The 25286-nt window shown below is 46.6% G+C and overlaps 1 protein-coding gene across 5 annotated transcripts; it reads left to right on the forward strand.

Annotated features, from left to right (window-relative positions):
• The first annotated feature begins 371 nt into the window (after positions 1-371).
• CEP72 (centrosomal protein 72) lies at positions 372-25286 on the forward strand. Of its 5 annotated transcripts, none has more exons than XM_084783026.1 (12): positions 372-465; positions 3277-3404; positions 4523-4715; positions 6280-6388; positions 10759-10937; positions 12123-12338; positions 13298-13602; positions 14653-14791; positions 16308-16501; positions 19008-19134; positions 22852-22963; positions 24600-25286. In XM_084783026.1, exons 1-12 carry the CDS (start codon positions 429-431, stop codon positions 24763-24765), a joined length of 1905 nt encoding a protein of 634 aa, XP_084639152.1. In that variant the 5' UTR covers positions 372-428; the 3' UTR covers positions 24766-25286. The 5 variants fall into 5 exon arrangements, with proteins under 5 accessions (XP_084639152.1, XP_084639155.1, XP_084639151.1 ...); XM_084783025.1 differs by lacking the exon at positions 372-465 and adding an exon at positions 947-1050; XM_084783027.1 differs by lacking the exon at positions 372-465 and adding an exon at positions 1033-1161.

Genomic DNA, 25286 nt, shown 5'->3' on the forward strand with positions numbered 1-25286 from the left:
CAGTGTTATTGGTTCGCCTCAAATGGAACCTGAGGACGTTATCCAATTAGATGGTCACTTAAAGGGAGCAAGAGCTGGGCCCATAAGACAGCTTAGACACGTTTGAGGTGGCTCACAATCTAATGTGTTACCCTTGCAGGTGGTACTTAATAAGCCACGCTAAAGAGAACTTCGTAGTGTTAGCATAACCTCTTACTGAGGCTTGTAGGAATCTCCGTAAGGTGCATAGCTAACCCTTGCCCTTTTTTCCTCAATGTTATTCCCAAAGCCCCTGCTGGCTCTTCCATTACAGAAGAAAAGCTGGACCTGGGTCTCTGTCCCAGACACACCCACCCCTCTCCTCAAGGTTACACTTGGACTCTGACCTCCGGCGGGCAAAATAAAATGAATAACGCCCGTGCTGTGCCCCTAGGTGCGACTTCTCTTAGATGGTAGCCACAGAAGATTATTTTGCTTCTGAAAAGCGTGGGTATCTTTCTGTTCCCTGCCTGGTAGTCTTCTAGGAATACACATTTCTACTCAGTAGACCTCGGGTTTCATGAAGGGATTTTCAACAGAGAAAACATTGCGAAACTTTTGCACACCGCCTGTCTCTTCATAGGGAAGCCTCTGTGTGAGGGGTTCTGGTGGCAAGCAGGTGGAGCACCCCAGAGACTGAACCCTCAGAGGGAAGGCGGCTGGAGTGTGTAGAAGACGAACGTTAAGTGGGAGTAGACAAAAATGTCCCCAGCCATTAGCAGCCGCTACACTACCGCAGACCACACTGCACCCAATGTGGCTGTCCTGGGAAGGGTCCAGTGCAGGATGAGGTTGCGATAGAGTAAGTGTAAACGAAGTGCCTAAGAGAAAGTTTTAGTCACAAGCCATGCTCCGCCCACCCTCTCTTGGACCCGCCCCTTGTAGCGTTGGTCTTGCTCGGTCCAGTTCACCATACTGCGCAGGCGCCGCGCGCCAGCGTTCGGTTTGAAACCATGGCGCCCGGCCAGCGGTTGGTTTTGAGCGAGGAGACTGTCCGGGACCGCAGCGGCCTGGGTCCCCACCGCGACCTGGGTGCGTGTGGGACCGACAGCTGGGGTTCATGGTTCCCTGCCTGTCCTGATAGTTCTGCCTCAGTGCGGATGCGGCTGTGCCGCAGACGGTCTTGGCCCGTGGGGTAACATGGTATTTCGTTGAGGGTTTCTGTGTTAGTGTTTATGAGGGATGCAGGTCTGGTTTTTACATAGTATGGGCATCAGGGCCTCTCTATGTTTTGTGCAAGAGGTCCTGTAGAATTTGTGCTGATCTTTTAACACTCCCCTGCCCCAACCCTCACCCTGGCGCCCCCCCCCCCCGCCCCCCGCCCTCGGGCTTTTCCAGTGAAACCATGGATGCCTAAACTTTTCCGTTGTTGAAGATTTTAGGCTACAAATTCGACTTTCTCAATTATAGTGATTTCATCTAGAGTGAATTTGTGTAATCTGGGTTTTTTTTTTACTAAGTTAATTCATTTTTTTCTTGGTTGTCAAACATGTACATAGAACTGTCTATAACATTCTCTTATTAATTTATTAATGCTTGTGGGGTCGTACGGACATCCTCACTTCCATAAATGATACTGATAATCTGGCTTTGTTTTCAGTCGTGTTGGAGATTTATGCTTATTACTGATCATCTTACTGTTTTTAAGGTTTACTTTTTTTCTACTTATTTTCTCTGTGCTTGCTGTGCATTTATCTTACTCTTTGGATTCTGGATATGAAACGTAAAGCTTGCTTTATAATTTAAATATTTTAATCTATAATTTTCTCTTTAATTATCACTCAGCCGCACACACGTTTGTTAGTGTATTAGTGCTCGCTCTTCTGTTTGTAAAGGTACTGGAGATAGACCCTAGGGTCTTGCATATAGTGAGCAAATGCTCTATCATGGAATTTCACCCCAACCCTTTATGATCAAGTGTGGTATTAATCCAAGATGGCCTTGATCTTCATATTTAGCCTGCTGGCCTTGGAGTTTTAGTCAGATTCCCACCATGGCTGGCTCTGATTTTCATTGATTTCAATATGCTTTTAAAATATCCCTTTAGGTATCTTCTTAGACCTTCTGAGTTATTTGGAAATTATTCACTTTTTTATATTTACTTTAGGAATGGATTTTTTTTTTTTTAAATCCTGTGTCTGGAGGTTTTCTTGCTGTTTTTTTGTTGCTAATGTCAGTGTAATTCTATTATGGTCAGAGAACGTAGTGTGTATAATTTCATTCTAAATCTGCAGAGGTTGTTTAATGGCCAAGAATCTGGTGTCTATTGGAGAGTGTTGCAAGCACACTTGAAAAGTGTGTTATTGAGTGGAATGCTGGTGAATGTCAAGGCGATTTTCTTGGCTGATAGTGTTCAGTCCAGTCAGAAGGGTTCTCTGTTGAGCGGTTTTGTTGTTTCCTAAGAGGGTATATCATGGCTTTTCTCATTTCCCATATGAAATCTCTGACAAGATAGTGAAAAGGTTTATTTATTCAAGAAGAGATAAAAGCCAAGGTGAGCAAGGCATAGTGGCTAGGGCCTAAGGTGGCTGTGCACATTGCATTTGCTATTTAGAAGCAGACAGCAGTGAATACTAGTGCTCAGCCTATTTTCTTTTTTTCCTTCATTCATTCATTTATTCATTCATTCATTCATTGTGTAGCTCTGGCTGTCCAGGAGCCTGTAATCGGCAGGAGTGTAAAGCAGGAAGATTTAGCATGCAAGGCCGTCCTTGGCCGTCTAGATTTCACTCTAAAGCAAACAAGCAAAAAATCAAGAACATTTTTTAAAAAAGACTGTTCAGGGCTGTTGAGATGGGCATAGAATACAGTCGGGTTTTGCAGTGTGAGGAGAGAACATTCTGTTCCCTTTATGACATGGGCAAGTAGACGTTTTTAGCCAACAAGCAGGGTAGGGAAGCGGGGGTCCCTACGTTGAACAGTGCTAAGAGGAAATGAGGGAGCAGAGTCTTGCTGTGCTCCTTGGGATGGTGAGGGACAAGTAATGTGACAAGGGATCAAGGTGAGCACACAGCCAGGGCAGGGGATTCTTGCTGACATGACTTCTGGAATTTTCTGCTAACCTTTGATTTGTAAGAAGTACACCGATGGGCCTAGGTTAAAATCTATAAGCCTAATTATACTTTGATCAAGCCAAATCTGACTGTCAGTATCTGCTGTGTTTCCAAAAATTTCCAAAAGATTTCCTCAAATTCAATTTCTATTATACTGTTTTAACATTTCAAAAAGGAGTAAAATCTTACACTTTTCTATTCTTAGCTGATCTTCGATCTTTATCTATTCCTGGAACATACCAAGAGAAGATTACTCACCTGGGGAACTCTCTGATGCATTTGACAGCTCTAAAATCCTTAGATCTCTCACGTAACTCCTTGGTTAGTCTTGAGGTGCGTTTAAGGCTATCTGTTAAAATTTACCATTCTTAGTATCAGAGGGATGTATTTTAATGATTAAGAAAATGCAGCAGGTTTTGAAATGCTTATAAACTGTGCATTTAGAGTGATTGTGTTACATTGTCGCTAGTGTTTATCTAGAGCCAAGTTTCTAACCCACCCCGTTACATCTTTAAACTGCTTTAAATACCAAAGTCATGGCTTTCTGAAGGAGATGGATTATCTTTAAAGGGAATGAAACAAGGTCCCAAAGACTAAGTGTGCATGCTCTTCCCTTCTTATCCCTTCATCTGCTTTGCTTCCTCTTTCTGTATTTTGTATCTATTCATGGCCTGGTATTTGGCCTTCAACCCTAAATGGCATTGTGCGAATTTAAGGCTCATTGCAGGTACCCAGGCATGATGAGAAAATAAGTCTCCCAAGGTGACACAAGTGGGGAGTTTATATAAAGACTGCTTATGGCTCAATTCAAAGAGGAGGGCCTTGCCTTGAAATAAACATAGGGTGTCGTTGCCTGGGAACATGGTGACATCGATTTCACTCACTTAGGTACAGGCTCCAGCTTTGGCTAAACCAAGCTGAGTGTGGTGGCACACACCTTTAGTCCCAGCACTCAGGAAGCAGAGGTAGAGGCTGGTGGATCGCTGTGAGTTCAAGGCCAACCCAGTCTACAAAGCGAGTTGAGGACAGCCAGGGCTACACAGAGAAACCCTGTCTCGGAAAACAAACAACAACAGAACAAAAGCAAAACACAGCTTTGGCTAAACCAAGGGTTGGCTCCTCTCTAAAACCCTAAGATTTAGCTTCTTAATCTGCGTGTGTGCAGAGTAAATGAAGTTGTGTACATCACATAGCTTGATTCATACTGGGTACTCAAGAGAGAATAGTTGTGCTTAGTACTACTGGACTCACACACCTCTCTTCACACACCCCGTATGATTGCTGCCCCAGTTGGAGCATAGTACTTCACAAATACCATGTTACATTGTCCGTCCCCCCCCCCCCCCCGGGAATAGTATGTGTTCATTTGAGCATGTTTAAGTTGGCTAGCCACCACCAGTGGTTTCTTTTTCGTGATGAACTAACTAACTGAGCTTTGTTCTTGTTAACAGGGCATTCAGTATCTGGTCTCACTGGAGAGTCTCAACCTCTACTACAACTCTATTTCCTCATTAGCAGAAGTATTTAGGCTCCATTCCCTAACGGAGCTCCAGGATGTGGACTTCCGGCTTAACCCTGTAGTGAAAAACGAGTCTGACTACCGCCTCTTTGTAGTGCATCTGCTCCCCAAGCTCCGCCAGCTAGGTAGGTAGAGGAGTCCCAGATAGATCATGCTGCTGTTCCCTGCTGGAAACGCAAGCTGTTTTAGGTTGGTTTGTTTTTTTTCCACTGATGGCCCAAATCCCCCATTAGCTCTGGGGTGTCCTTTATCCTCCTGGGGTTAGTCTCACTAGCCAGCCAGCCTGCCCAACCTAATCACCAAGTTCTAGCCCCATGAGAGGACTTATCCCAGAAAACAAAATGGAAAAGCACCTGAGAAAAGATACCGCAAGTGTTGAGCCTGGGGCTCAGATGGGCTAACTGCCCAGAGCACATTGTTTAGTTAAAACATACTTGGAATTTCTGTGTTTAATTTGAAGATAGTCGGAAGGAATAAGCACTTGTGTTCTGTCCTTTCTTTGACTGTGTAAGTAACTTACAAACTGTTGAGTTTGGCCTTGTTTTTAGAAGCACTACAACTGTGGGTAGTCTTGAGATTCTTTAGTTTTAAATCACTGCCTTCCCTCCTTGCCAGAAAAGTTTAGATTGAGAATCATACAGAGGTTAGATGAAGGAAGAATGTAAGAGGTGTTCATACACAGCAAAGGGATATTACTGAAATCAGTCGTTTAAAAAATGCGGTCCAAAGGCCCCGGATCAGCAGATGCTGGAAGGAGAGCTGCTGCGTGCTGTGTGGGGCCTGCAGAGGGCCTCGCTGCTGGCTGTAGGTGGGAGCTCAGGAGGCTCTGGATAGGTTGTGGAGAAACAGCAAAGGGCCAGGGCAGGGGGGCGGAGGGCGGGGAGCGGCTGCTGCTGGGGAAAGGGGGCTGCAGGTGTGAGGGAGTTCTGGTGGGGTAGTCCAGGGATTAGCACTGCTTCTGAGGGGAAAGTATCTCAGCTTAGATGTGTTCTCCTACTCCAGAGAAGACACGTGTAATTACGTTATACAACATTGTGGTTTTTTTTTTCCCTTACGTTTTACTATTTTCTATAATTTTGTGCCATAGAGTAAATACTGCTTAGAAAGATAGCATGGGGATTTAACTAGATGTGCAACATGAATGCTGCGATAAAGGCATGCCAGGAATTCTTGGTCAAGGCCTTCTGAGTCCTCGAGTGTCTGTATGGGCCATGTGGGATTTCACCTCTGTCCCTGTGTTCCAGCTCTGGGCTTCTGAAGACTTAAGTCACCCTTAAGAACAAACTTACATAGCATCAGTCATCTTCACTGTGTTGAGGACTCTCCTCTCTGCAGACCCTCTACTGTGCTTACGTGCCAAGACTAATCCAGTGTCTGGCATGGATATTTAATAAACATTTAAGAAGCGTCACCTGTCCCAGGAGCAGCTCATGGGCTGTGGACTCTGAGGGCATAGGCTAGCCTCTGGCATTATACTTGTCATTGTGGGGAAGCCAAGCATAGTCACCAGAGATCATTCCAGAGGGATGCTTCCATTCGCTGTGGTGAGCTTGTGTCCGCCCCGAGGCACCAAAGCCTTTCTATATTGTGAGCTCTAGCTGGGGAACGAAGCGTGTCCATTCTCATGAAGAACGTGGACGTGATCTCTCCCTGTTGTCCTCTACAGTTCTTGGTATTTTTCTCTTTTAGATGACCGCCCTGTGAGAGAGAGTGAGCGGAAGGCTTCCCAGCTTCATTTTGCCTCAGAGGATTCACTCGTCTCGAAGGAGAACTTCCCAGCCACTTTGCCAGTTGGAAGGTATAGACTGATGTGGTTGCACTCAGAGATGGTTTCAAGCTTGCCTGTTGACAGGACATTCAATCATCAGGCATGAGTGTGTGTGCCAGCTGCCCCTGAGGGACCAGTGTGCAGAGCAGATGGAAGAAGGTCTCAGTTCTGACTGGGGCACAAGCAGCTGGTGGCATAGGTCTATCTCTGTCCCTTCAGAAGTTCCTTCAGTACTGCCAGCCTGTCTCAAACAAGAAAGCTGCTGTGAAGACAGCCATTATATAGAACATTGCATTTTGGAGCCATTGGTGCCTCTTGTATTGGCTTTTTCTTTAATTTTGCCATTCACATTATGGCTCTAAGAGACAGCATTAGCACACCAGCAGCTGTCTTAGCCGATCTATAGTTTATGGAGAAAATGCTTTCTTTCGTTTTTAAAATTTGTTCTTCTTTCATATATGTGCATTGCTTTCGTCACATTTTTGTTGTTGTGATGAAACACTATGTCCAAGGCAACTTGAGGAAGAAAAGGGTTATTTCAGCTTACACTTCCAAGTGACAGTGCATCACTGAGGGAAGTTAAGGCAGGAACCTAAACAGGGCAGGAACCTGGAGGCAGGAGCTGATGCAGAGGCCATGGAGGAGTACTGCTTACTAGCTTGCTCCCCGTGGCTTGCTCAGCCTGCTTTCTTATAGAACCCAGGACCGCCAGCCCAGGGATGGCACCACCCACAGTGGGCTGGGGGCTGGGCCCTCCCCTATCAACTGTTAATAAAGAAAATGTCCTACAGGCTTGCCTACACCCATGATCTTTTGAAGGCATTTTCTTAATTCATGTTCCTTTCTTTTGGATGACTTTAGCTTGTCTCAAGTTGACATACAACTATCTAGCACATACATATTTTTAGGAAACTTGTACAGTACAAATTTTCATATAGCCCCTCAAATGGCCCATAGTGTTAGTTACCCGCCCTGCCCTCCATATTCCCTTCCTGACTCTCCTTGCCCAGTTAATTCTCCCACTCCAGTCGCCTCCCTGTCTTTCCATAGCAATATAGTCCCTTGCCTTGGGATATCCTCTTCCTTCTAATCATTTAATAGTTACCCAACCTCTGTGGTCAAGTGGATTGTAGCACACATGTGGAGAGCTTAAAAGCTCAGGCTTAGGGCCCACATGCAAGAGAAACCATGCAATATTTGTCTTTTGGGGTTTGGATTACTGCATTCAGAATGATTTTTTTTTCCCTAGCACTACCTATTTACCTGCAAATTTCATTTTTTTAAACAGTTGAATAATATTCCATTGTTTCGATGTACCACATTTTCATTACTCATTTATCAGTTGATGGGCATTTAGGCTATTTCCAATTTTTCTACCCTGGCTAATTCTCAGATAATTGACACACAGAGAGACTATAATTTATGTAATTAGCTTAAAGCACTAGAGCTGGGCAGATATCAACCCTCCAAGGCATTTTGCTATCTCTATAGTGAGAGTCTTAGCACACACCATGTAGTTGAATCATGCTTTACATTTATTCCGTCAGTCTCTGTCCTTTAGTTGGAGAGCTCAGTCCGCGTTCATTTATTGTAGTTCTGATAAGGAGGGACCTCTGTCATTCTTCTCTTTTCTGTGCCTTATGCCAGTTTTTGTTCCTTAGTGTCTGTTACTGCTTTTGTGTTGGAGACTTGATAGATAGATGCGTAGATAAATACAGAGATAGATAGATTGTGTGTGTGTGTGTGTGTGTGTGTGTGTGTGTTGTTTTCGAGACAGGGTTTCTCTGTATAGCCTGGCTGTCCTGGACTCACTTTGTAGACCAGGCTGGCCTCGAACTCACAGAGATCCACCTGCCTCTGCCTTCCAAGTGCTGAGATTAAAGGTGCGAACCACCACACCTGGCTGGATGTATACTTTTAGTGTACTATTTCAATATTTTAAATTACTTTTCTCTTCTACATTTATGAGCTATATTTACAACTCTTTATCAAATGAAAGGAAATAATCTAAGTTATTCCTCAGGTGCCACCCACCCACCATTGTGTTTGTGGGTGTGTGGGTGTACATATCCGTGTGTGTACCTGGGTGCATGCATGTATGTAGAAGTGAAAAGTCAATTTTAGCTATCTTCCTTAGTCACTCTCTGCCTTAGTTTTTGAGCCTGGAACTCGTTGACTCTGATAGAGCACTTAACCAGAGAACCAGGGATCCCCAGTTTTTACTACTTACTTCCTACCCATGCTGAACACAGGTGCGGGCTCCCGTGCCCAGCTTTTACCTGTGTGCATGGGAAGCCAAACTCAGGGCTTTATGCTTACGTAAGCACTTCACCGCTGGGCGCATCTCCTGAGAACACTACCTTACCCCCTTTTTTCACCTCGTTTTCCTCCACTCCAGTTCCTTCCTATCCTATCACTATTACAACTTTTTCTTCCTATAACTTGGTGTGTGTGTGTGTGTGTGTGTGTGTGTGTGTGTGTGTGTGTGTGTGTGTGTGTTTAGCCCACTGAGTCCACTCAGTGCATCCTGTACATGTGGGTATAATAAGATCATCTGCTGGACCATGAGTTGCTTCTCGGGGCCACATCCTTGAGGACAGCTGACATTCTTCTTTTAGCAACTGTCGGTTGCCAATAGCGTCTCAGCACAGACGCGCTCCTCTCCTGTCTGCTGAGATGTGGGCAGGCCTCATCTGTTGCCGGTCTTGTACATATAGTCTTATCCACTATGAATTCACATGTGGAACGGCACTGTCAGGTCTGACAAATACTGTTTTGCTGCAGATGTCCACTACCTCTAGCTCTTAGATCTTTCCTTTCCTTCTTCCAAGGTGATCCCTAACACTTGTGGTGAGGGGGACATATTGTCCCATTTAGAGGTGAACTCTCCACAGCCTCTTATTCTCCTGGTTACCTTCCAAAGTCTGATTCTAAGACACAGCTTCTGAGTCATAGGATGGGCAGAAATCAAACTGATGCTACCCTGAAAACTGTTCTATGGGTGAGTTTTTAATAGTGCTGGGAGGCACTGTACAACACTTCTGAAGGAGAAAAATAGCCAACAGGTGCTACCCAGCTGGGTACCCCGTCTTTGATACTAAGGTTTCTCACCCGTCTGGAGCTTCCCAAGTGGCTAGTCTGTCTGGCTAGCCCCCAAAATTCGCCTATTTCTGTCTCCCCAATTCTGGGATACTAATCTTTTATCAGATATGTAGCTGGCAAAGATCCTCCCTTCCTGTGGGCTGCCTCTTCAGTAGATTAATAGCTTCCTCTGCAATTTGAAAGCTTTTGAATTTCATGAAGTCCCACTTGTTGGTTGTTAGTTTATTTCCTGGGTGACTGTTGTCCTATTCAGAAAGTCCTTAACTTGAGGCTATGTCCTCAAGTGTACTTAGGACCATGTCAAGTCTAACACTGAGATCTTTGATTCGTTTGGAATTGATTTGTGTGCAGGATCAGAGAAAGGAATCGTTTCATCTTTCTACGTGTAGATATCCAGTTTCCACGATACCATTTAACGATGCTGTCCAGTGTGCTTATTCAGTACTTGGTGCTCATTGTTGATATTCTCCATTTAATGAGACCTTGTTCTCATATTTTCTTCTAGTTCTTTCTCATGGTTTCTTCCAGCCTGTTGAGCAAGTTTTTTGTCTAGAAAGTCTAAAATGTCTGGATTCTGACAAGTAGTTTCTGAATTTGGTGGGGTTAGGTTTTTTGGGGTGTGGTGTGGTGTGTGTGTGTGTGTGTGTGTGTGTGTGTGTGTGTGTGTGTGTGTGTGTACAGTCTGCACCTTCTTTTTTTTGTTTGGTAGCATCTGGACATTTTTGAATAGAAAGTTTGGTAGCATCTCTGGAAGTCAGTTTCTCTACTCAGTTGGATGGATTGTTCTTACTCATTGAAGTTTGGTGGCAATTCTGAACAATTTCTGTGAATTTTCTTCTTTTAATATGTGGGCCCTGAAGTCTCTGTTCAATTAGAGTATTGATTAGTGATAGAGCAGAGATTGCCATAGACGTGCGTCCCTTAGCTGTAGATGCTATAAACATTAGGAACGTGCAGTCCTTTTCCTTTCTTAATCACGTTTATTTCTTTTGGATGTGCCAGGATAGAAGCAAGTTGAATTTTAATGTTAGAGGATTGTATGAATAGAGGAACATTCTAGAACTTTAATTTTTTTTTTTTTTTTTTTTTAGCTAATTCTAGTGGATTTCTGTTTAGTCTGGGGTAGTAGGCTTGGTGCCATCTCATGACCCTGCTGTTTTAGGTCAGTCTCTCTTCCAGGTTCCTTTGTAATGAGAGCCATCCAGCCAACAATCTCTTTCCAAGAGATGTGTGAGACGCTCGTGTAGGGAGGACTATCATGGGCCTGCCGACACTGCAGAGTTTCTCTTTCCTTGCAGACCATACCACTCCAGAAACAGATGTGCTGATACTTCAGCCAAGAAGTGCTTGGTCATGGATGCTGATGACGAGGCTGTCCTGAATCTCATCGCTGAGTGTGAATGGGACCTAAGCAATCCTCCTGGGACCACAAGCTCCAGCCAAAAGGAACAGGAGACTGACCTCTATTACGGCCAAGGTGCGCTGTGCAGCACAGTGAAAGCTCTGTGGTTCAGGCAGCCCTGACTTGAGCATATACATATGATGCTTATAGTATTGGCTTTGAATACTAATTATTGTACTATGGAATTTCAAAGGGAAAAATTAATGGATCTAAGTTGAGTCTAGTCCTAATTGCAGTGGTTTGAATTTCATTCTTTCTCAAAGCATAGGGAAAAAATGTCTGATATAAACAAGAAAGCGACATGTCCACAGGGAACAGTCACTGGGCTCTCATGATATGCCAGTGCTCAGGAGCATGAGCAAGCCACTGTACCTGCCAGCATCTCAGAACTTCTCAAACTGTGTAAACTTAATGTGCACAACCAAGGCACTCTGCCTTTCCCTGGAGACTTACTTAGAAGCTTTAATTTAATGTCTTGTACTCCATGGAGGGTTTCCTAGCGCCATTCCTGCTGCAGCTAGCAGCTCCTGAGCCACAGTCTCCCAATACTGCTGTTCTCAGTCCTCTTAGCCCTAACCTCTCCTGGGTATACTTCAAAGCCTGCCCACCCTGTTATTTAGCAGGCTTCTTTCTTTCTTTTTGGAGGGGGCGGGTGTTGAATCATACAAACGATGTGAATTTTGGATCTGAGACCTTTTTCTCACTCCTTTGATTGATTGCCTTTTCGCTTTCCTAACAATGTTTCAAAGAATAACCAAGCCCAATAGTCTTTTTTTTTCTATAATAGAATGTGCTTTATTGTGTCTAATATGAGACCTTTTCCCACATTGTGCATAGAAGGACTGCCCAGGTTTATGCACAGGCCACAGTTGGAGTTGATGCTGAGTGGAGTGAGAGCCCTGTATCACTGGTCAAAACCTGTTACTTCCAGTCACTCTGAGCATCTGTTGAAAAGAGTCATCATGTGACCACTCTGGACATTTGTTAAGGCAGTTGACATGCATGTATTTCCCTCTTATCTTCCACACACTGCCCTCTGCTCCATCTTGGTTACTTGGGATTGCGTCTTGTTACCCTGCTAGTTTCCTCCCTGTAGAACTATCTGGAATTCACTGCAGTGTTGACTGCTATGTTAACTTACTCAGTATTTTTTGTCTTATTTGATTTAAGGAAAGTATATTTTATTAATTTCATATACTCTCACAAATTTACAGTGTAATTTTTAATGAAGTAAGACTTAAAATGTTTTTAATAAAATAGAGTCCAGACATCTGTTGAGCCCTTTGTCCATCCAACACCAATGTGGGGACTCAGTGAGGCGAGGCTATGAGAAGAAGAAAGCCACCTCCAGAGGGTGCTGTCCAGGTCATTCACCGCAGGACCAGCTCTGTGGGGAGCTACCCTCCCAGCATGGCGTGTCATCCTCAGAGGCCTGCCACGTGCATGTGCCGCACTCCCGCATCACTTCACAGCTAGGTAACCACCCAGTCCTGCCAGGGTTGAGCTGCCTTTCTGTGTGGTCACACGTATTCCACAGTGCTTGCTACAAGTCTTTCCTGATGTCTTTATACTTATTATATATGAAGTTCTAAAATATCTTTGGAAAGGTCTTAGCACATCAACATTTATCCTACACCCATATTTTCGATTGCCAGTTTGTAAATTTCTTGATATTTTCCCACTGTGTTCACATATTCTTACTCTGCCTCTTCTCACATTTCTCCCTATCTCTCTTGAGCCCTGCCCGTAGACATGTTTTATTCTAAATACACGCTACATTTTTAATGCCAAAGATGAGGGAAATTAGTGAGTTAATTGAGAGTACCGTGAGCATCTATAGTGTAAGTATCGAAACATAAATGAACCTGTTACCTTGAGCACATGTTTCAGTCACATCTGTGAGACCTTCCACAGTACAGTGGTCAGGTAATGTGGCTGCTCAGAGTTCAGCCAGGGTCGTGCCTGCTCAGTGCTGTCCCTGCTTTCATTGTTGTCCCCTAGAAACGAGCATCCCTGCCCTCCCAGGGGGGTTAGTGAGTAAGTACATAGGACTCCCCATAGCATTTGCTTATCCCAGCCCATTTAATCTCTTGGGGACACACATACATGATGCTGTGTGGAGAACTTTGTTGACACATCTATTCTCCATAAGCTGATAAGGATGGATTCTGTCCACTTCATCCAGGCTTGCCTCCAAATCCATGTTTCACCATGTCTGCTCCTTTGTGCCCCTCCCTCCTTCCACCTCCTGCCTCTTCCTCTTGTGTCCTTATGTGTATGTGTGCACATAGATGTGCATGTGTATTGCATGTGTGTGTGCCTGGTGGGGACACACATTCACATTTGTGGATGTGCTTTTTAAAATACAGTACCAGCCTCCAGATCCCAGAGACTTCAGTCTAACGAGGGCTCTTCTCATTTTCTCTGTATTACAGACTCTGTGGATGTTGAAGACTGTGCTTCATCTTCTCAGAAGTCAAGTTTGTCATCACAGAAAATACTAAATCCTTTGCCTGTCCCTGAAAAGTACAGGAAGCGAAGGATGCCTGGTGGTAGATTCCAGATGCCTTCAGACCGGGAGTGTCTGAGCTGCCTAGAGAGGGCTGATGGGCCCTCTGGTCTTGAGGACAGTCTAAGCAGACAGGATAGCTTGGAGGGCCACAGTCAGATGGCCTTGTCTCACTCTGAGGCTTTGGAGGCTGAAGAGCGGACGTCTCATGGCACAAGTGACACCAGAATGGTGAGTGGCTGTAGCAGAGGGGTCAGCATCTGGAAACACACCTCATTCCTACTGAGTGTGTCTTAGCACCATAATCGTTTGGTCTCCTGCTTGCCATTTCTTACATTTTTAGTATTAACTGTGACCCCCACAGTGAAAGTTGCTTTTAACCAAATTCCTGGATCTCATGCTCCACTGTTGTAGTGCTCTGGTTCTGAGAGGCAAACACAGCCACATAATAGGGATGGTTTTTCCCCCCCATATTTACATTTGTCTCCAAAGTAGGAATCAGGTTTATGGCAGGCTGAGTCATCAATGACTCTGTCATGAGGGGTGAATTCTGGAGATACATTTTCTGGTTTTGGAAGGATTCATGCCTGATGAGAGAGTTAAGAGTTTTTACACCCTCAAGGACCCAGAGGCTCCAGAACTACGCCATTATAGCAGCAAGGTGGCCCAGTTGGAGCCTCTGAGACTCAAGGCCTGCCTGCCGAGGTTGCAGTAGGCCTACTGCCTCAGAGCTGCTGGAGCAGGGTGGGCCTTGGGGATTTTGAGAGCCTGTTGAGAAGGAAACAGCAAGAGGTCTAGAAAGTAGAGCGATTCGGCTTAGAAGCTAGAGGGCTTTCAAGGTGGCTGATTCTCTGATTGGCGCTAAGCTGGACCTGAGGCAAAAACAAGCTGGCTGTTTGGGTCCCTGTTCAGGTCACTCCTTGGATTTCTGGACCATGCTAGAGAGTCAGGCTGCTGACTACAAGTGTTAGTTCTGTGGGCTGTTTCCGTATGTGATGTGACCATGTCCATTTGCAGCCTCTGTTTCTCAGGTTCTGGATTGAGAGAAAGAAGGAAGATGGGAGGGGCGGTGCTGTGAGGCCTCCTGAGGAGCTGGCTTCACAGCCGGGGGTCTGCAAGGCAGGTGACTCTTGTTCTCAGCTCAGGGTTGTGACACCCCCACCCCCCCCCCCCTGGGACTTCTTCCATTATGGAGACAAGCATTTTAGTGCGTTAGAGACCTAGTTTTTGCAATGAGCTGCCAACTCAAAGCCAGTCTTCACCATTGTGTCTTCCTCCTAGCTGTCTCCTAAACTTGGCTTGGCAGCGGTGCCTGAGCGAAAGCCTACTCTGGAAGTGGCACTTCTGGAGGCTCTGCTCGACCTGATAGACAGGTGCTCAAGTGGCAGTGGGTCGCTGCATGGCAACGAGGCGTTCCTTGGTGAGTCCTGGCAGCACTAGTAGATGCTGCCCACCTGCTAGGTTTGGGGCTCAGTGTTCATGCAACCTGGGGTTCCAGCGAAGTGGATAATTGTCCCCAAGCTAGATAACAGACATCCTCTTTGTGGGTATTACATGTTTTATTACATGTCCTCCTACTGTTGCTGCCCCTGACCTTCTTGGTGACTGGACTGCTTTGTGACTATGGGCGACCACTTGCCAGTGCTGCAAAGGCTGTGTCCAATACTGGTCTCCAATTACTGTCTTCTTGTGGCTTTTGGAAGGCTGGGAATCCCTTGTCTTCTGATCTTCTGTGTGCATCTGGCTGAGTACAGGACCCTGGATTCACAGATCTTCAGACATATGATAAGAGCCCATTAGTCTTCCCTAGTGAGGAGTCAGGTGTGTCTGTTTCTGCATACTAGAGATTCAGGACAAGAGTGTACTAGGGTTTCTCATGCAGTGTTGTGCTCTGAGCCTAGGTAATGGCTGCTTTCCAGAAGCCTGGGCTATGTGTTAGTGTCCTTTGGGAACCAGGCCCATCAGCACTGAGCTGCCTAAGCCACTGCCTACCGTGGTTCCTGTCTTATTAGTCAGGGTTACTGTTGCTATGATAAACAACAACAACAACAACAAAAAGAAAAACAACAACAACAACAACAAAAAACCACCGTGACCAAAGCAACCTGGGAAGGAAAGGGTTTATTGGGCCTACGCTTTCACATCACGGCTCGTCATTGAAGGAAGTCAGGACAGGAACTCAAGCAGAGCAGGAGCTGATGCAGAGGCCATGGAGGGTGCTGCTTACTGGCTTGCTCTTCTTGCTCAGCCTGCTTTCTTATGGACCCAGGACCACCAGCCCAGGGATGGCCCCACCCACAATGGGCTGGGCCCTCCCCCTTGATCACTAACTAAGAAAATGCCCCACAGGCCTCCCTTCTTATAGGGCGTATTCTTGGTTGTGGTTCCCTCCTCTCAGATGACTTTAGCTTGTGTCAGGTTGACTTGAAGTAGCCAACATAATTTTTGACCACTCTCCTCAGGGCTGTGTCCCTTTTAGCTGCTCCTGGATCAGAAACTGTGAGAACTGCAGTACTGAATCCTGGTGGCTATAAATCCAGTCTTTAGTCAGGGCCGGTGTCTTGCTGCAGCAGATGTGGTCCATGGTCGCTGTGATGGTCATGATGCAGTGGCCATGTTGGAGTTTTTAGGCCAAGCCACCTAATACATTCACTGCATCTTCCTGATGTGCCTGCCTGGCATGTACAGCCTTGCCTTGAGGGTTGGTTGCCTTTTTTGTAAATTAAAAGCTAAGTTCATTATTCTCATGGAGAAGCCAAGCAAGGTGATTTCAAAGTGCCAGTGTCTGTTTCCTTCTATGCTCCTCTTTCACGTCATGTGTCTTCTGTGTAGTGAGCTGTTGTTGTTGTTGTTGTTGTTGTTGCTGTTGTTGTTGTTGTTGTTTGTATTCCATCCTTTAGTATGATATGGTAACGGTATTTCCTTTTGACTCCTAGCTCAGGCCAGGCGTGTTTTGTCATCTCTTCAAGAGTTCACAGCTCAAGACAGTTCAGCACTTGAAAAGGAAGGGCTTAGTTACCTGTCTCTTGAAAATAAGTCTCTGCAAAGCCGCCTTGCTGAGCAGCAGCAACAGTATGCTACTACAGTGAACAAGGTGACCATGGAGCTCACCAACACAAGGAGGGAGCTGGTGAGTGCTCTTTGCTGTTTCTGTTTGTCCATGGGGCAAGGGAAAGACAGGTCTGGCCGTGCGGGTTGAGGGCAGCCCCACAACCGCTGCTGAGCTTCCTCTTGCCACTTCAGGATGAATCAGTTTCCCCTTATGAGTGGCTGTGGCCTTCAGAGCTGCATCTGACTGACACCCAGGCCCCAGCAAATGGTGAACCTATGATGGTATTGCTGCTAATTGCCAAAGTTCTGCCTGGTGCTCTCTCCTCAGAGATGAGGGAAGAAGACATGAGCCGCGCTCTCTCTGTGCCTGGCGTAGGCTTCTTTGTCCTGATGCATTAGGTTCCAACTAGCCGGGTCATCTGTGGTCTTTTCCTCTGTTCTGCACCAACCAGGCAACATTTGATGGTTGTGTCTGAGTCTAGGGGAGTCTAGAGGACTCCCTAACACCAGTTAGTACCCAGAGAGAACTGTACAAACCCTCACCTGGCATCTAAGCTGATCCGTGTGTGGTTTGTACGCATTCCCTTTAAGTTTATGCTAATGGTTACATCAAAGGCGGAAGGGTTGCCTGCAGAGCCACCTATCAGTGCACCCACCGGAGCACGTGCTAACCTTCTGTTAGCTCTGTGGCTTTGTAGTACATAAGCCCCAAAGTGAGAGACCTGGGCCAACACGCTGTGGCCAGCTCCTGCAGTAGACTGAGATTAACTAAGCACAAATCAGCTGCCAAGACTCAGCGTTTATCTGAAAGCCTAACAGGTCAGGATCTCTTCCAGGCTCCCTCCCAGAAGGTCTTGTTGCCACATGGGCTTCTGTGAGGGCTGTGGGGGTCTTCAGTATACCAAGAAGGGGACGCCAGTCTGTCCCCTCTGCCAATGTATATATTGATCCACATCTGGCAAGGTGAGCAGTTAAGGACCATGTGTACTCAGGGTCAGTGGGTCCCTGCAGCAGCTGCCTGGATTGCCGCCTGCACTTGTCACCTCATTTGTAAAATAGATGAACACAGCACAGGATTCCTGGGTGAAACTTTAAAGTTGCCTGACAAAAATCTTCATTTTGGGAAGATCTACATAAGAGATGACACTCAAAACCCATTGTAGAGAAAACAACGAACCAACACAGGTGGTCTCTTGCAGTGAAAACACTGGCTCTCCTGCATGTGCACAGAGACCTTGCATCTGGAGAGGGCCAGAGCCTGGTATGCCTGGACTGCAGTGCTCTGCAGAGTATTGTCTATGTGGGATTGTTGGCCCCATGGGACACAGTATAGTCTCTTACAAGAAAGCAACCAGAGGCTGGAGAGATGGCTCAGAGGTTAAGAGCACACTGGCTGCTCTTCCAAAGGTCCTGAGTTCAATTCCCAGCAACCACATGGTGGCTCACAACCATCCATAATGAGATCTGGTGCCCTCTTCTGGCCTGCAGAAGTTACATGCAGGTAGAACACTGTGTACATAATAAATAAATAAATCTTGAATGAATGAAAAGAAAGAAAGAAAGCAACCAGTAGCACCTGTTAAGGCGGACACAGTGAGTATTAGTGAGCCCTGCTGGGTCTGGAACAGTGGCACCCAGATAGACAGGGCCCAGCAGTTAGTATTATCTGCTGCAGTATGGAAGTGATGCACAAAAGTATCTGTGCTGAAGGGCAACCTTAAGTGTCCAGGCAGGAACGGGCTAAAGTTCCCTGTCTGACTGGGTGTGCTGAGCCATGCTCCTGGTTATCCAGTCTTGGAAAAGAAGGAGCATCCAGCAACTGGATCAGAAGTTCATATGGTGATAACTACCTCCTGGGACAGCTGTGGGAACACATGTAATGGACCAGTGAGAGCCACCTTCCAAAAGAACTGTTGTCAAGTTCTGATGAGCTCCATAGGATAGAGACATTAGCCTGCATAGAGCTTTCTGTGACATCTAGAATTACGTCCTGCCCACTCTCTATTCAGTACCCTGCTGCCTGTGCCCATCACAGCCTGGCAGGCACACACGTGTGTGAGACTAGGCTGTACATAATAGCTCAGCAGCACCCCATGAGCTAGGGCAGCCTGCTGGTGGGTCAGCCTAGGACAGCCTGCTGGTGGGCCAGGCTAGGGCAGCCTGCTGGTGGGTCAGCCTAGGGCAGCCTGCTGGTGAGCCAGGCTAGGGCAGCCTGCTGGTGGGCCAGGCTAGGTCAGCCTGCTGGTGGGTCAGCCTAGGTCAGCCTGCTGGTGGGCCAGGCTGGGGCAGCCTGCTGGTGGGTCAGGCTAGGGCAGCCTGCTGGTGGGTCAGGCTGGGGCAGCCTGCTGGTGGGCAAGGCTGGGGCAGCCTCCTGATGGGCCAGGTTGGGGCAGCCTGCTGGCGGGCCAGGCTAGGGCAGCCTGCTGGTTGGAAAATAGGCTTTATTGTGTGATTTTTGTTTTGTGTTGTGATTCAGATTATACTATGAAAAGGGAAGCAAGTCTGTGGTGATTGTTGAGTTTTATCCATTCCTTAAACATTTTGACTGAACTTGACTTGCCTACATTTGTTTTCTGTGCCTCTAGGACACAGTGAGACAGCATTTGGACAAATCGTTGGAAGAGAATAGCAACTTAAAATCTCTTCTGTACAGTGTGAAGAAAGAAGTAAAAAATGCAGACACGTCAACCGCTATAACTTTGCAGATCACTGGTAAAAGCGCAGTTTATTTGGTGACTCTACTTGGTAAAAATTTGAGTGCTCGTGAGTGTGTTGCATTGACGTTATTCTAAGTCACCTTATGCTGAGAGTCGGGCTCAGTAAATACTGTCTGAGTGGGTCTGGAGGCCCAGTCCAGCTGTTAATGGCGGCCAGCAACAGTTAGTCTAGGGTGGTATGTGGAGGTAGCTTCTGTTTGGCTCCTTCCACAGCCATCTGGATCTTGGCTCTTCTGCTTCCTGAGAAAGCAGTGTCTTGACAGCTGTTTGTTATCACTGTTTCTTTCAGGTTCAGATAATTTTCATGTCCTTTTGCACTTTTGGGGGTGTTTTATTTTTCCATTTTAAGAAGAGTCAGGTTCAGATGCCTAAGGTGGTCATGTGTGCTGCAGGACAGCAGATGGCAGAGCGCACGTTGCTCTTGTTTCAAAAGAAACTTAAAAGATCCAGGAGCTAGCTGCTTCCTGCCTGGTCCTTTGCACCACAGCCTTTGCCACATGGAGCACCACAGCTGAGGAGTGCCACCCAGTCTGACTCGTGGGCCAGTGTCCCCTCACATCTCTTGCTCCTTGCTATTATTGGGGCATTTGGTTGAACGAGAAGAGTTCTTCATACTCTTTTTCTTTTTTTTTTAATTAAAGGGGTTTTGTTTAGGGAGCATCACTCCTCGGGTATCATCCCATTTTATTTATTTCTTTTCTTTTTGAGGTTATAATATAATTATATCATTGTCCCCTTCCCTTTCCTCCATCCAGAGCTTCCCATATACCACTGTTTCAAACTTATGGCCTCTTTTTTCACTAATTGCTGTTACATACAGTGTGTGTGTGTGTGTGTGTGTGTCCCTAAATACAACCTTCCTTAGTTAGCTGTAGTTCTTCATATAGGGTTGAATTTCGTGGCCCTTCCTCCATCCACTTAGGCATGTCTCTTGTTAGCTCATGTTTAGGCAGTCATGTTGACGAGACTTTGCTGATGTAGCTTCTGACATTACCGGGAGACAACAGTCTCACAGCAAAGTCCTCCGATCCTCTGACTCTTAACAATCTTTCCCATCCCCACCTCATACAATGTTTCCTGAAATTTTAGTGTGGTGAGTTGTTTTATAGATGTATCAATTGGGGTTGGGCTCCTAACTTTGCATTTTGATTGGTTGTCGTTTTCTGTAATGGTCCCCTCTGCTGCAAAGAGAGGTTTCGTTGATGAGGGATGAGGCCCACACTTAGCTGTGGCTGTGAGGACAGCTATCTAAAGTGCAGTTGGGGATCGTGATGGTTTAGTAGGCTTTCTTCCCAAGATTCATGACTTCCCCAGCCCTGGGTAGTTGGCTCAGTTTCCCTCTTGTTGAGGGAGTCTTGGGCCCATATTGAGAGTTTGTCTTAGCTTGTCATTGCTGTGAAGAGACACTTTGCCCATGGCAACTCTTATGAAGGAAAACATTTCACTGGGGCTGCCTTACAGTTTCAGAGGTTTAGTCCATTATCGCCAGGGCAGAAAGCATGGTGTCATACGGGCAGACATGGTGCTGGGGAAGGAGCTGAGAGTTCTACATCCTAATCCGCAGGCAGCAGAAGGAGACTGGGTGCCATACTGGACTAATGCTTGAGCATAGGAGACCACAAGGCCTGCCTGCACAGGGGCACACTTCCTCCAACAAAGCCACACCTACTCCCAACAAGGCCACACCTCCTAATCGTGCCACTCCCTAGGGCTCTATGTTCAACCCTCCACAGAGCTGTGGTTACCACTAAGGTATGCATGCCTCTGTACCCTCAGGACTAATCACGCCACGCTGGACCTTTCTGTGAGACGCTACTTTGTTTGTCCTGGCTTTTTTCTTTCTAGCCATCACTTCTAGTGTAATGCTCTTTATTGCCAATGTAACATGAGTTTTCTGACACTCTAATTCTGGCTCAGGTTGTGTCACTTTCTGCTTGGCTTTACTCATTTTGAAATGGTGTGTGGGGGTTGGATCTGGCTCTCAGAAGCTAGGATTCCTTGCACTTCTGTTGTGGCTGCAGGACTTTTCTGTCACTCATTTACATGACACTTGTCCTCCAGATAGGCCACAGCACCTTTTCTGAATATATGGATCAATAATACAACTGCTTCCTTTGGGGATTTCTTGGCTTTCCCCCTGTTGCTATGCTTTGTTCAGTCCTTTCCTACAGCAGTTCTTTTCCCCAGTGAAGACCCCATTCTAAGAGGGACTGGGCTGGCCAGCTCCTTAGACTACATAAACACCTGGTCTATCCTTACTAACAAGAAACCTTCATTCAGTCTACCACAATCCTGTCATTGGCCCATGAAAATGGGTCCTCTGGGGTCTCTTCCACATTGTATCAGTCAAGTGCCCCACTAATGACAAATTGTCCCCACACCACTGGGGATGCCTGCCACACCACTGGGGCTTGACCTAGTCTCTTGGGTGAGGGAGTTGAGACTCCTATGGGGCTTTGGTTTTCCTCTAGCTTCTCTTGATGTTTTGTTAATGTGAGGTTCCTGGGAGGCACTGAGACCAAGCTGCCATCACTGTCTTCCCACAATCCCTTTCACCTATGCTCTTAGGGAGGCTGTGTCTTGTCTCAAGTCATCACAGATATTTGTGCATTGCTAATTGGTGAGAAGGATCTTATACTGGTGTCGTCATCTTTTGCCATGCTTTCCTTTCTGGCTTTTCTCTCTCTCTCTCTCTCTCTCTCTCTCTCTCTCTCTCTCTCTCTCTCTCTCTCTCTCTCTCTCAAGATAGGGTTTCTCTGTGTAGCCTTGGCTGTCCTGGACTCACTTTGTAGACCAGGCTGGCCTCAAACCCACAGAGATCTGCCTGCCTCTGCCTCCTTGAGTACCTTTCTTGATGCTACTGATACTACATAGTTTCACAACTGTGCATCTACATATGGATTTTTTTTATCCTTTGTTCAGATGTGGGGAGCCAATAAGTGGGGCATCTCTTTTCTCTTTGAGTTGGAAACTCAGAAATAAGTAAGAATCACATAGATTGAAAGGGAGTACCAGCTCCGGCTCTGGTAGGAATGAATCAGTGAGCACATCAGGAATTGTGGCCACTACAGACTTCCTGGTGCTTCTTTTTAAGCGTCAAGCCTCCTGGTGGATGCAGGCTGCCTCTTGAAGAAGGAGGAGACTGTAGGCAAATCTGGGAGGAGTTTTCTGCTGGCATCAGGGATTTTAGCTCCCACAGAGGGAGATAGATGTCACCTCGATACTCTTCACCCCGTCTTTGAGCATCTGATTTATTTTTGTAAGATTTATTTCTTTATTTTATATATATGAGTGCTCTGTTTTCATACATACCAGAAGAGGGTATCAGATCCTATTACAGATGGCTGTGAGCAGCCATGTGATTGCTTGGATCTAACCGCTGAGCCATCTCTCTAGCCCGACTGTCTGATACTCTTTTTCTGCCTTTCATTTAAACCATAATGGGGCTGGCTCAGTGGTTAAGAACACCGGCTGCTCTTCCAGAGGTCCTGAGTTCAGTTCTTGGCAACCACATGGTGGCTCACAGCCATCTATCTATACTGGGGTCTGATGCCCTCTTTTGGCGTGCAAGTGAGAATGCAGATAGAGCACTCACATATAAAATATATAAATCTTAAAAAAAAAAAACAAAAACAAAATAACCCATCAGAATGGACAAAATGTGTGCGTGAGCATCACAGCACAGAGCTGCTTCCTGTCCTTCCTCCCTCAGGGCTTCAGGCAAGCATGAAGCAGCTCTCTGGGGAAGTTGTGGAGCTGAAGCAGCACCTGGAGCACTTCGACAAGATTCAGGAGCTCACACAGATGCTACAAGAGAGCCACAGGTGGGTCACAGGGGGAGGCTGAGGCACAGGGCGTGTGGGGGGCACCAAGGAACAGCTGCCAGTATCTCTCAGAAGTTGAGGGCCCACGTGCATGGCCCTGTTGACGTAGACAACGACAAACATTCCCTCGGTGAAAACCAAGATGTGATGGGGGACTGCAAAGAGTGTACCCTGTAGTGTAGCCTGGGAAGCGCGCAGCCTGAGGTATGGACCCTGAGGTGTATATGAACCAGGAGGCATGGACTAGGAAACCTGACGGGTAAGTGCGTGTTAGAGATGCCCGGGCATGTTCTGCTCCCTGGGCCACGGTTCCTGTGGCATGCACTAACCCCCTTCACTGCAGTCCGTGGTCATTCACTTAGAAACATAGAAATTCTGTTTCTACCTCTCGCTGTACGGGTAGTGAAAGGGAGACTAGGAGTGTTGAGATGGGCAGAGCAGAGTCTCATCCTCTTGGGATGGAGACAAATGTCCGAGTGAGAACAGGTCATCAGAACAGCCCTTGTTCCTGGAGCCTCCAGTGAGGAGGGGAGGCCTGTAGTCATGGTCACTACTCTAACCCCGCCCCCCTTCTCCCTTGTCGCCCCTCTTTTCATTGTTTCTTTACTAGGTGACCACATCCCTTCATGTAGGGTCAGACTAAGCCAAGCTCTCCCTTTCAGCCTTTACAGGCCTGAGTTCCAACAGTTAGAGGGAAAGGCTTTTGGCAGAGAAGGCTGGCCTGAGACTCAGCGGGAAAGAATGGAAGGAAGGAATCTGAGCCACTAATTTAGGGGCCAAGGCAGTGGCAGGCAAAGCAATGCACTCCTGGAATCCAGCAGCCATCTGGGCAGCATCCAGTGACATTGCTGGTTGTGTTGTCAGCATCCTGGCCCAGAGATGGGCAGAGCAGGGTGTAGAAGTCTGCAGACAGTGGTGTCAGGCATTTGCTCACTCGTGTGCAAGCTGCTATTCTTCAGCAGCCATGTCTGTGATTTAAACAAGCAGAGCCAGCACCTACTTGGTAGATTACTCAGTGGGGTGACCATCTTCAAAAGCAGCAGAGGCCACTGTTGGCTTCATCTAAACTTGTGACGCTGTTCACTGTGGCCACCTTGGAGAACAGGGCAGGACTGAGAAACCGTGCCAAAGGTCCTAGCACTCTGAATCCAGCTCTGCACTGTACTGTTGCCACAGCACAGTTAACCAAGTAGGACTGGGAATTAAACATTGCAGTATTGGGTCTTTCTGGAGGCAGAATGTGGGTTTACTAGCCATAAAGGCTATCACTGTCTCGTCACAGAACTGTGGTATGTCGGAAAGACATCACCATTGGCTCCTTCAGCTTATTCCCAAGGTCACCTCACAGTGACCAACAGTACCTGTAGGGGGGTTGCTCAAGCCAAGGAATCTGGCTGTGTCCTGTGGGTGGGACAGAAAGGTCACATACAGGGTTAGTAGCTAGTAAGAAGTGGAAGATAATGGGGCCACGAGCAAGTGATGGCCGTGGCACTGTTGCAGTTAGTGGCAGCTGGCAGGAGCACGGGGCGAGCCACGCCCTCATGCTGGTGGACGTCCAGCCCGGCTGCGGCAGTGGGGACACAGCAGCAGGCTGGGCACTGCAGGGCCTCGGCAATACTCTCCTTTCATCCTCCAGCTCCCTGGTCAGCACCAATGAGCATCTCCTGCAGGAGCTGAGCCGTACACGGGCACAGCACAGAGCCGAGGTGGAGCAGATGCGCTGGAGCTTCCAGGAGTTCAAGAAGACTGCTGCCCTGTTCCCACGCCATGGCTCCCGTCTTAGTGGCCGCCAGTCCTGCTAGCTGCTACTGAGCTGTGCTGTCCGTCAGCTAGAGCCCCAGAGTTGCACCTGGGTATGCGTCTATCTGAATACCCTGGTGAGGCTGTAATTACCTTAGGATCCTCAAATTGTATTCACAAGCTCAGTTTGCTTATGTGCCCTAAGTTGACGCAGTCGCCCCTGGCTGGGGCTTCGTCATTTTGAGCTGCTTTGTCATTACACATCCTGTTGTAAAGTACCTGCAGTATTTTTTCTTCCCAATGCAAAAAAAGTTTTGTATAGTTAAAATGTTTTCATGTGGCAAACTGTTCTTAAGTAACTAATATATTGTTATGCTTTTAAAAAGTTAACTTTCTAGGTGGTTCTATAATATAACCAACTTTCTCATTGAATTCTTCTATAAAACAAGTTACATATAGTAAGTACGCAGAAAGAAATAAGTTCCAAGTTGTAATAAAAATAACACATAGATGTGAGAAACGTTTTAAAAATTTGTATGATGTTACCATGTCATAATAATAATAAATAAATAAATCTCCCTGC

This window comes from Acomys minous (genome assembly GCF_964271855.1).
Source record: "Acomys minous genome assembly, chromosome: 5".
Taxonomy (NCBI): Eukaryota; Metazoa; Chordata; class Mammalia; order Rodentia; family Muridae; genus Acomys; species Acomys minous.

Coding starts and splice junctions, on each gene's coding strand:
- CEP72 (XM_084783025.1), top strand. CDS start 972: ATGGCGCCCGGCCAGCGGTTGGTTTTGAGCGAGGAGACTGTCCGGGAC. Junction 14,792..16,307: donor TGGCAACGAGGCGTTCCTTG/GTGAGTCCTGGC, acceptor TTTGACTCCTAG/CTCAGGCCAGGCGTGTTTTG. Junction 16,502..19,007: donor CCAACACAAGGAGGGAGCTG/GTGAGTGCTCTT, acceptor CTGTGCCTCTAG/GACACAGTGAGACAGCATTT.